General features: G+C 40.9%; 2 protein-coding genes across 3 annotated transcripts; both read right to left on the reverse strand.

Moving 5' to 3' along the window:
• Nucleotides 1-709: 709 nt before the first annotated feature.
• fam32a (family with sequence similarity 32 member A) lies at nt 710-5,361 on the reverse strand. Its single transcript, XM_079505084.1, has 4 exons — nt 5,191-5,361; nt 2,788-2,935; nt 1,930-1,983; nt 710-925 (listed from the first exon to the last, which is right to left on the reverse strand). Exons 1-4 carry the CDS (start codon nt 5,262-5,264, stop codon nt 857-859), a joined length of 345 nt encoding a protein of 114 aa, XP_079361210.1. The 5' UTR covers nt 5,265-5,361; the 3' UTR covers nt 710-856.
• Nucleotides 5,362-7,601: 2,240 nt separating this feature from the next.
• cUnh19orf25 (chromosome Un C19orf25 homolog) lies at nt 7,602-11,074 on the reverse strand. Of its 2 annotated transcripts, none has more exons than XM_079505983.1 (3): nt 10,841-11,074; nt 9,743-9,935; nt 7,602-8,384 (listed from the first exon to the last, which is right to left on the reverse strand). In XM_079505983.1, exons 2-3 carry the CDS (start codon nt 9,885-9,887, stop codon nt 8,197-8,199), a joined length of 333 nt encoding a protein of 110 aa, XP_079362109.1. In that variant the 5' UTR covers nt 9,888-9,935; nt 10,841-11,074; the 3' UTR covers nt 7,602-8,196. The 2 variants fall into 2 exon arrangements, with proteins under 2 accessions (XP_079362109.1, XP_079362108.1); XM_079505982.1 differs by having other exon boundaries at nt 9,743-9,937; nt 10,845-11,065.
• Nucleotides 11,075-11,867: the final 793 nt, after the last annotated feature.

An 11,867-nucleotide genomic window follows, 5' to 3' on the forward strand; every position in this document is an offset into this window, starting at 1 on the left:
CACATGTAGTGCTAGAGTAAAACGATAAATTGCTCTTTCATAATTACATTGGTTATTATAGGTGAATTACAATGTAAAACACTGTCATTTTAACATTGCATGTTTGGGATCTACACATTTAGATAATTAATAATACAATCGTATGCTGACATACAATCAGCAGCATAAATAGACAAAAAAAAACAGCCATCGATATTGTGCAATGATTATAGACTGTAAGATAATGATACATGTTAAAAAGGTTTATAACACAAACCTTTAATTTGACAAGTAAATGGCCTTCGGCAAGCAAAACACGGATATTGAGAATTATTGCAGGAAACTTGACTCAATTAGCAGAGCGGAAATCCGTCCCAGGTTCCACTAAACGTCTTTATTGGTCTAGGATTCCATCAATCTCCTTGTTTAACCAGTGGCACGTCACCATGTGTAAAACTTAAAACTACGATACACATTTGTTGACAGCTAGCCTATCATATGCATGTTTGATGTTTCCAATATTATTTGTATGTGACTTCACCTACCACATGAAAAAGTCAATATAGTCTAATGAATATTGTGCATTTAGTTTATACATTTTTTATTTGTATATTATAGTACCTAGGTACAAATGAATAAGCCTCACATACAAACTTAACAAAACTCCATATTGTGCTTTGTGTACATTGAGGTTGCGCTTGTGAATGAAAATACACACAACACACACAAAAACTATTAATTCAATCTTTAATGACACCAAGAACTTGAGAAATCACTGTTGAAGTGTCACTTCACAAATAACCACATCATAATAAAAGCAAAACATGCATTAAATGAAACTATAAATGTAAAACAAAAGCAAATCCATTGATCCTTTTTATTTGGTCCAGCTGACCTTGGGGATATCATAATGCTCGGTCAGAGTGTCCAGGTGGCGATTGAAATCCTGCAAGCAAACAAAATGTATACTACTTATTACTGTAGATCTAGAATGTCTGTGATCATTCATATAACTTCGTAAATTATCATGTATCACAGGCATAGATCCCTTCCACCCGTTCCTGGTTGAATCGAATTTTGGGCGGCCTAAATGTGATAAATGCTCCGTTTTCACCCATTAAATAATTCCAAAGACGTGGGGTGAAATATGGTCCTCTAGTTTCTTATCCATGTGAAAGTTCTGGCACAAAACGTGTATTTAGTCAATTATCTCTTTCTCTTTTTCAAGAGATGCACACGGGCGTCTTTCTCTCCGGGCGAGGGGCCCGGAATGATCGATGGACTGATTTTACCAATACTTCCTGTTTACCGCAGACGTCATCACCAATTGACCAGGGAAACACAAAAGTTTGGGTCACACAATTGGCAAGTGGTGTGATTAATTACCCAGCACATATCGCAAGGCACCTGCACATTGTGTGTCCCAAACATTTGTGCTTCCCTGGTCAATTGGTGATGACGTTTGTGGTGATCAGAGGAAGTTTTGATAAATGAAGTCCAGCTGTCATTCCGAGCCCCTTTGCCCGGAGAGAAAGACGTCTGTGTGCATCTCGTGAAACTAAATACACGTTTTGTGCCAGAACTTTCACATGGATATGAAACTAGAGGACCATATTTCACTGGTCGTGAGTACAAACGGAGCATTTAGCACATTTAATGCCGCCATAAATTAACCAGGGTGTTCTATGGCTCTGTATGTGAAATACTTTGCAATGTATGTAACAACAGAGCCATTCTAGGGCCATTATTACTGATATTTCATTGCTGAAACAATTGTTATGATTATACTATGAGTTTTTGAGAACATTAAATATTTTCAGGAAACTTTGGTCCAAAGTTCAAATACGTTTAGTCTTCCAAATATTTAAAAAAAAATCTTGAATTAACTACGGTAATTGGTTCTTTAATGTAATTTGACTTTTGAGTATCACATATTTGATGTTTTCTTACCTCAACCCTGCGTTTGTGCGTTTTGGATGCTTTGTTCAAAATCCTCTCCATTTTCTGAAAGGGATAGAAGAAAAAAGAAATGTAATATTAGAACACATCTTAAAGAAAGGATGATACCAATGAAATAGGCCAGGGATGCTATATGAAGTAAATACATTTGACAGCCACGACAGCCACCAACTCCAGCATCTGAATACTGTAATGCTTGATTTTGATTTATAGTTTATACTCGTCATGATAAAGACAGGTGGTGAGCTTGTAGCCTACTTTGGGTGTGTGACAAAGTATAAATCAGACTTAAGAGTTACACAAATTTCAATGAGAATTGAACGCCCAAGACATCCATCTGTCAGTAGTATACTACCCATTATAACTGTTAAGTGCAAGTTTGCATATATTCACCTGCCTAAAATAGGGATACCAGGTTGACACTAGTGGTTAAAGAGAATACAGCCCACAGAAGCATTTCATTTCCGCTGCCGAGTCATTAGTCCGACAGCTTATTATTGGAACGGCGCGTTGGTCGGACTCACGCATTACTAACCCTGTCCCTAACCGCACGCGAAGCCACGTAGTCAGACTAATGGGATGTCGGCGTTATGGGCAGTCCCCCTAATTTCCACTGTGATCCTTTGCACTTTTCCACATGGGTAAACATTTTAGCACTTCTGCAACAGTTCAGACACAAAATAGACAGCTATGAATGGAACATTAGCACTACTACAACAATTATGTTCCTTGGTTCTTTTTCCAAATGCTCATGCTATCCATATTCATTATTTTATTTATTTTTTCCTGTTGTATGTTTATTATTATTAAGGCTGCTACAATGTCTGAGAAACCTTTAAAAACACTTACCCTCTTTTCTTGCGTCTTGTCAAAAGCTATTTGAGCAGGTGTCCTTTTGTCAACAGTTTTATTGTTCTTGTCCTCTTCATCGTTTTGGCTGTTGCTCAAGACCTGTTGCTCTAAGCGCTGCTTTCTCTCTTTATCCTTCTTTTTCTTCCTGTAACAAAAATGACATGTAAGGTTAGTGATGAGAGTAGCATTAACTCACTCTCATTTGTATTGTGCGAGTAGAATCAAGAAACTTGCTTTAGTCCTAGTAGGTATGTGCCTGGTAGCTCAGCCAGCCGAGTTCGATTCTAGCCACGATTTGCAACACTAGATTTTTTTTTTCCCCCAACATTTTCTGTTAAGAAATGATGTGCAGTGAATGAAGTGTTGGTGTTTGGAAGCACTTGTCGGAAGTCACTGAACGGCCTCGTTGAATTAACACATAATGTACTAGGAAGCAGCAGCACGATGCATTAATGATGAGTGCTTCCGAACTCCACCACTAACGTTATCACCTGCACAGAATTTCTTGACAGAAAGTAGCTCATAACATGTCAACGGTGCATTTCTATGAAACAAACGCTTTGCAGATTGAAAGAGGATAATTCAAGCTTGCCTTACAGCTGCAATGTTGGTGAGTTTAACATTGTCTAATACATCAGATCGGACTTTTCTATATGGATGAATGGGCTATCAATGGAGGGTGTTGCAACTATACTCACACCCGTGTGAACTTGAACTGAGGGGCGCTCTTATCATCGTACATCATCATGACGTAAAATATGTCTATTTGCTCAGACTCTGGCGCAAAATTATCCATTCATTGTCAATGGGAATTTAATGTTTGTGTAGGACAGTTTGTGGACACACACCAAAAGCTGGATATAGGAGGGGCTAAAAACATCTAGTGTTGCAAATTGCGACTTAGTTCTATTCCAAATCATTGCATGGATCCGAGTTCTCTCTCTACACAAGGTCAGTCATTTTCCAATGCTGATCGACAAGAACACCTCGTGGCAACCACGATTGCTACTGTCTTATTAATACAGGCTGCCAATTACAATAATTAACACAATTAACACAAGTCAACAATTTAATATTTACATCCTCCTAACAAAGAATGACAATATATGACAACAACCAATATGACTACACTGTAGTATTAAAAGTCAAAACATAAAATAAAAACATGACATGTATGTAGGTCTGACTCCAGGGACAGGCGTAATTATTAATCAGCAGCATGAGTATCATTATTGATTTTGACAATCGTTTATAGTGTGAAAGTTGGGAACGGTGGTGCAGGCTAGATTGGTTTCTAGGTTTAAGATTGATTGATTGAAGTATTTATTAACAGTTTTCAGAATTACAGTACATTTAATTTTCAAGCACAACTCAATACAAAAACTGTTAACTGTGAGTGGACGACACCAAAAAGCATTACACTGACTTGTTTACAAGAGGGTCCACCGTTTTAGAGACATTTAGAGACGTACAAAATACAAATATACACTTCTATATAGCCAAAAACCAGAAGACTATGTATTTTATCGATTTTCACAATTTGCATACTAAAGTAAAAGTCAGACTCACTAAAATACATCTATGATAGCTTCAGATTAATTGATTTCACAATATGTATTGAATGTACATTTCAATTAAAACGAAAGAAAGCACAAGTCAATACAAAAACTGTTACTGTGTCAAAGACTGAGCTTAAATCAGAATTTGATACTAAAAGTAACACTAAGACTAATTTGCTAAAATACTTTGTCTTACTAGAATAAGTAGAATTACTAGGTTAGGTTTCTGGTTTAGGTTTTAGTGGGGAACAAATAACCTTTTTTGCATGGTGGGGAACATAGAACCTGGGGAACATAGGTACGCTCCCACACTTGTTTACAACAGGGTCCACCATGTCCAATTCATCAGATAGATTTAAGACTCTTCCTTGAACGGTACCCATTCTGAAAAACTGTTAATACAAATTTCAATCAATCAAAACTCTCGTTAGGTCTTGACGTCTGGTCCATTTTTAAGGACTTCTGACTATGGACTAGAGCTTAGCTAGCTAACCATAGCTCCGTTTGTAACCTCATATCCATAGCTACCATATCTATGCTCTTCTCGGAGCTTAAGCGTAGATATGACGTTACAAACGGAGCTGAGCTAACCAGAGCTAGACTTTCGTAGATGTATTTGATCGATGTTGACATTTTCAAATGTCAAAACTCAAAATCGATCAAATAGACCAAGGTGCAAGGCTAGAGCAAGACAATGTTGTTTTCTTAGCAAGATGGCTAATGTTAGCTCCTCTATCAGCGTCGTGTCTCAGTCTCTCAGACCGAACAGTAATTTTACCAAAGTCAAAGAGACAGTAACTTTGACTTCTACAATACAGTGTCACCAACAGACAAAACTTACTTTTTCCCTGCAGAAATGTCTCCAGATCCTTTTAACCTCAAGGCACCTTTCTGGACCGAATCGTATTCAGACATTTTTCGTGGCGTCGATACGAGAGCTCAGCTGAGGGCGCTGCTTCTTCTGCTCCTTTGTTTGTTATTATTGTAGTTGTCTCCTGAAGCTCTACCGCCACCCTGTGGGCTGAACAGTCCAGAACACAGCGAGGTGGAGACCCAAAGAGAAAGACGTTGGCCTGGCTGGTAGTAGTACTAGTAGTAGTAGTATATGTTGGAGCCAAAATGCTTTTTGTTTATTTTGTTTTATTTATTTAAACTAATTAATGATGAGTATAACGTGTCCTTCTATATGATGACGTCATGTCAATCAGTGATGGGTAGTTGTCATGGAAACCCTTAATACCTGTCACTGTGATGGCAATCAGGTGCGACAGGGGAAGACGACACAGTTTTCGACCGTGCGTGGTCGATGGTTCAGTTTGTTGTTTGTAAGTTTACACAGTTTATTTAAGTTTGAATACTACTGCTGCTGCGAATATGGATTTTTTCAATAAATGGATTGACATATCCAAAAGAAATTCAACGACTGGATATTGAATTAAAGTACTGCACGTGTCAAACTACAGTTCAACCCAGTTGCCCTGCTGTTTAGCTTAGAAGTACAGGCTTCACACCTATATTTATGGAATTTCTTAGATTTGATTGTTGTTCAAAGATCTTCAGGTCATTTTTTTAAATGGCATTTTGCATTAAAAATATATTTTAATTAATTTTAATGTAGGACAATGGGAATTTTACTCTAGTCGTGACCCATAAAAATGGTCCATGACCCACAAATGGTTCCCTATAACTAAAAATACATCGCATGGATGCACCTGGGACATGTTCTCAGTGATGTATCCTGAGGTCAACGGGGTTTCGGGTCTACCAACATCATACCCCTCACTCAGGCGACCCAGCCGGGGTTGATCAAATCCCGATTTACGTCCCAGTAGCTACCCTCGATCAGGGAATGAGCAAGGCCACACAATCCGTTGCTCCGGAACTACTCTGCCGGGACTGGGGGTTGACTCCTGTCCGGGCCCCTCCGTCTCACCAGGTCCACTCCTGCTCTCACCAGGCCCAGGACCTGTGCGTTGCACCAGACTCCCAGCACCAGGCACTTCATTCAGGAGTGGTGGATTATAATGGCCCTCCTAAAGGCCTCACCGAAGTTTGTCCCGAATATAGAGTTGTGTTACACCAGCAGTAGTCGCAATTTGCAACTCTAGATTTGTTTTATAATGGGGTGAATCTAGAGTTGCAATACCCTCCATTGACTCCCCATTCATCCAATTTGCTTGCGATCGGCTTGTATTAAACAACGTTAAACTCACCAACATTGCAGCTCTAGGCCAAGCTTGAATTATCCTCGTTCAATCTGCCAAGCTTTTGTTTCATAAAAATCCACCGTAGACATGTCATGAGTTACTTTCTGTCAAGACATTCTCTGCAGGTGATTCTTTCTAAAGGCTCATACATAGTCTGGATTTTCGGTGGTGAGGTGACCACCGAACTACAACATGACATCACGAGCCGTGGTGAAGAGCAAACCACCGCCCCAGCCCTTCTCTGTTTTTACTCACCACCGCTCAACGTTATTTCAACTCTGGTGGTCAGCTCACCACCGAAAAACCAGACTATGAATAGACCTTAAGTGTCGGAGTTTGGAAGCACTCGTCGAAGTCACTGAACAGCCCTGCGTACCACCTGTTTCGGCAGCAGCGCGACCCGTTAATAAAAACGAGTGCTTCCAAACTCCAGTACTTAGAAAAATAATCACCTGCAGAGAATGTCTTGACAGAAAGTAGCTCATAACATGTCTACGCGGTGGATTTTTATGAAACAAAAGCTTGGCAGATTGAAAGAGGATAATTCAATCTTGGCCTAGAGCTGCAATGTTGGTGAGTTTAACGTTGTTTAATACAAGCAGATCGCAAAAGCAAATTGGATGAATGGGGAGTCAATGGAGGGTATTGCAACTCTAGATTCATCCCATTATAAAACAAATCTAGTTGCAAATTGCGGCTACACTAGCAGGTGGCTTAGTAGAATACAGTACAGTACAGTTACATATGTATATAGTCCAGTAATATCATTTGACCTCCAATTTGGTCGAATGACCGAAATGACCAAATTTGGTCAAATGGAGTTTTTTTGTTTGATGTTGACTCTTTTTTTCCTTCATAATTGCCTGTACTAATAAGCATAATGCATATTGATGTTGTAGAAAGTAAATGTAACGCTGTTACACAAGTAGCCTACAGGCAGGGTAGCTGTCAGTCTGGATTTCTCACACACACACACACACACGTGGTGTGACAGTGCCCTTAGAGAGCATCTTGTCAGTTTGACTTGAAATTAACAAACGACCACTTCCATTTCATGTGTTTATTACAACATGAAAACCTTATGTGATACTATACTATGTTCAATATACAACCATCAACATAGCAAAGACTAGCTCTGAGCAATTAGGCCAAAACATATCAAAAACCAATATTTTCAGTTTCACAAACCATGAGAAGATGGCTTCCATTTGATGTGATCTTTATTGACCAAAAAATGCATAATGAATAAAACATCTGTCCAAACACTCTGCTACACCAGTGGGTCAAAGTGTCGTCCAGGGACCCTTATGGTTCCTCGAGGGGGTTCCAAATGGCCCTTTACAGGTGTGTAACTCTGAAGAGTGTACAAATGGTCCATTTGGTTCCATTTGTACACTCTCAGAGTTGCGGGGCACAGAGCCTATTCATTGACTTTAGAGATGTTAAAAGTCCTGTCAGTAGGTGAAGACATCTGATCGTCCTAACATTCACTTCACAGCAACAACAGTCTTTTCACCCCGGTGACATCACTGTGAGGTCAGAGTGACATCATCATGAGGTCATCATCAGTCCTGTCCATACCCCGGTGACATCTTCACAATGTCACAGTGACATCAAGATGAAATCATAGTGACATCATGTCAGAGCATTAGTCCTCTCTTCACCTCGCTGACATCATGGTCCAGTCGCTCTCCGGAAGTCCGTAGCTCCTCCCTCTGGCGGGCCAGTTGACCCTTGACCTCCTGCAGTCTCTCATTCAGGTCCAGGTAGAGACGACTCTGCTGGTACCTGGACTCCACCTCAGTGTCTCCGCACTGCCCCCTGGCATCTGAACACACAACAACAACAACAAAATATATATTTTCAACCACTTCATCATCATCCATCAAGTTCCCTCGAGATCTGAGACACAAATTTACAATGTAGGCATTTAGCAGACCTCTTACTCCAGTCCAGAGTGACGCGAGCATGGAATCTTCGCATTTGAGTAAATGGTCACGCCCCCCTCCTACTAGTAAGTAGGGAGTAAAGTACAGTTACGGAGGAGTGCCGTCTCAAGTGAACTTGAGCCATGATACACACCACCGCGCGCTAAAGCTCGCAAGTTGCCTGTCGAACGTTTGCTTAGCTGACTCAGCCCAGTTCGAGTTGCGACCCGATATGGACAGAATAGTAAATCATGTTCTGGCGAGAGCGTTTGTCCTGACTGCCACTCAAAGTGGCTACTGGCCAATCACAGCGCATCCTTGCGCAAGTGCACTGACCAATCACAGCGCGTCCTTACTCAAACGCGTGTCTTACATTAAGCACGAGCCTATTACATCAAATGCAGAGAGTCAGGGTAGTGCCTCAGTAAACTAGGATGACAGGCAGTGGGGTTTTGGTCGCTGCACAGGGCAACGTGGCGTGAGACCAGTATTTTTTTCACGTGCACGTGCAGGTACGTTGTTGTTTTGCAAAGTAGCCATTTGATTTCGAACACAGGGTTGTAGGGTTTAGACTAGAGGGATTATTAGAGGGTGGTGTCGTCCAGTACACTGAACACAGGGTTGTAGGGATTAGAGGGGGCTCCTACCGAATACTGGAAAGCAGCACGCCACGCCTCAAAACACAGTCACCCAGGGCGTAGAGCCGGCGGAGCTGCTCAGCCAGGTATTCCTGAATGTAACTTCAGTAAACTATGCCTAAACGGTTAAACCTAACCTTCTTTCCTAACCTTAACCTCAGTGAAACGGTGCCAAAAGCTAACCCTATTCCTAAACTTAACCCCAGTAAAACTATGCCTTAACTTAACCTAAACTTATTTCTAACCTTATTCTCAGTATAACAAATACAAGAATACAAGAACCTCCCCATCATGCGGTCGGCGAAAAAAGGGCGAGCGACGAGCGTGTTTTAAGGCGAGCGTTCTGATACCGTCCTACCCTGGGTGGTGTCGTCCAGTAAGGTGAACACGGGGTCGTAGGGTTAGAGCAGAGGACAAAAGTGTAATGACATTTATATTACTACAGATAGTTCTTTAGGAATGGCACAAAAAGGGCAGGTCTACGCTCCTGTATTTTAAGTTATATGGTGGTACTTGGCTAGCCAAATATTTTCTGAGGTGGTACTTCAGTATAAAAAGGTTGGGAACCAATGGGTCGTTAGAGGGATTCGAGGGGTAGGGATATTAGAGGGTGGTCCTACCCTGGGTGGTGTCGTCCAGTAAGGTGAACACGGGGTCAAAGGGCGCCGCTCTCTGGATGTCCTCCAGAACCTGGGCCACGTTGGGCGGGTCCGGGCGGCTGGGCAGGACCACGCGCTTCTTGGCCTTAGAGCCCACCATGTTCATGATCACTCACTGGGTCAGAACCTGCCCTGGCTGGGTCTCTCTCTCTACCTCTGAAATAGAACATTAACCCATCAAGACCTGCTGAGGCCGATTCTACAAATGCCTTCTAAAGCCTAACAGTTTGCAGTCTTTGCAGTCAGTTTGCAGGGATGTCAATAAGGAAGTCAAGGAAGGAAGGAAGAGAGAATTTCAGAGCTGCCAAAGCGGTCAAGCAAAGATTAAAAATACTTAACGGCTTCTGCGCCAAAGGAAAATTCGTTTAGGTTTCCGTTGTTTCCTATGCTTCTTTTGAAACATATCACGAGTTCTCAAACAGCGCAGCACGGACGCTTCCGACGCTAAGTCGCTAAATATACCATTTAGCTTGGGACAGATGGGGAGGGACCCTACGGGTGAACGATGAAAAGAGCTCAACCGGGGGTCCCGAGAGGAGCTAGGTCCCCAAGTGGGGTACGTGTTGATTTAAGAAAAAAACACAAAAAGTTAAAATATGGAGACGAGGGGTTTCAGCCAGACAGCAATATAAAAATCTAAAATTACACAAATCGCTTTCCTGTGTTTGAATGGCTTAAGGGTTGATATTGATGTTATTAAAATAAGATAAATAGCTATATATTGTGATAGCAATCAATCATTTGCTATAGAGTGTTTGTTCAGTAACAGTTTTAATAGCTCTATGTTGTGATAGTTAGTAATCATTGCTTTAGAGTGTTTGTTCAGCAACAGTGTACTGTTATTGTAGCTCTATATTCTAATATGATAGTAATCATTGCTATAGAGTGTGCTTGTTCAGTAACAGTGTTAAATAGCTCTATGTTGTTGTGATAGTACTCATTGCTATCCCTATTCCAAAAATATTGGTGTAGAGAGGGATTGAGGGAATTAAAGTTCACACTGGAGTAGTAAGTGTGTTTACCTTTAAAGCTAATGTTAGTTTAATAGCCTGTAAAAACTCACCAGTTTGTTGACATCTCACTCACTGTGACAGTTTGAACTGATTATGGATTAATGGTTATTGTTGATCAGGTTCAGCTGTATTATTTTGATGTTAAAGTTCTTATAAACGAAGATTAAAAAAAACGCCTGCCCTGTTGTTTAAACCAGTGACAGAACGAAAAGCCACTGAGGTTTCAATCGGTTTTAATCCATTTCCCTTTGAGTGCTCATGTCCGGTCTAGAGCCCGCCCCTACTGTATCCGGTCCTTTCCACGCACACACACATGAACGCTCACAAACGGTTTCCGTATCCGCTCCGGACCGGGTGTGCAACCTGCAAAGCAGAATAGAGCCCAGATCACGCTGACGCGTCACACTAACCTAACGACGTGTTTACGTTCTGAACGTCACCGGATCCCATAGCCCAGAAGGGACGGTCGCACTGATTGGACGTTTAGTTGTCCAGGAGACTTAACGTAACCGTAGCGTGTTTGATTATTATATTGATTAAAAACACATGTGACTCAATTTAACACATGAATGCAGATTATAAAGTGTATTTAATTAATAAGAAACTAGAATGTTCAAATAACAATAACACATGATGAAATGCTACCTACCTAGCTGTTGTCCTGACAACCACCAATGCCACGCGACCATCGCTCCAATATTGCTCTGCTGCCCTCCAGTGGTGACATCCAGACACTACAGTGTACTTGTTTTTTGTTGAACATACTTGCACTGTTAATTTTTTTGTTGAACATAATATCTAACACAGATCTAGATGGGTGTCCACAGCCAAATATCAAATGACTACCTATATACATTCTTTAAAACTTGACTTTTGTTTTATTCCAATGTGTTTTGAAAATGTGTCAACATTCTTTGAAATGCTATTACTAGCTCTGGCTGACAACCTAAAACAATTTACTTTACATTTTCATTCTGACAGCCTAAAACAACGTACATTTACATTCATAGTCGTACTTGAGTAAATAAACGTAGTTACTTTCAACCACTGTACAATGTAGGCTACATATAATG

The sequence above is a fragment of the Electrona antarctica genome (genome assembly GCF_951216825.1).
Source record: "Electrona antarctica genome assembly, chromosome: 7".
Taxonomy (NCBI): domain Eukaryota; kingdom Metazoa; phylum Chordata; class Actinopteri; order Myctophiformes; family Myctophidae; genus Electrona; species Electrona antarctica.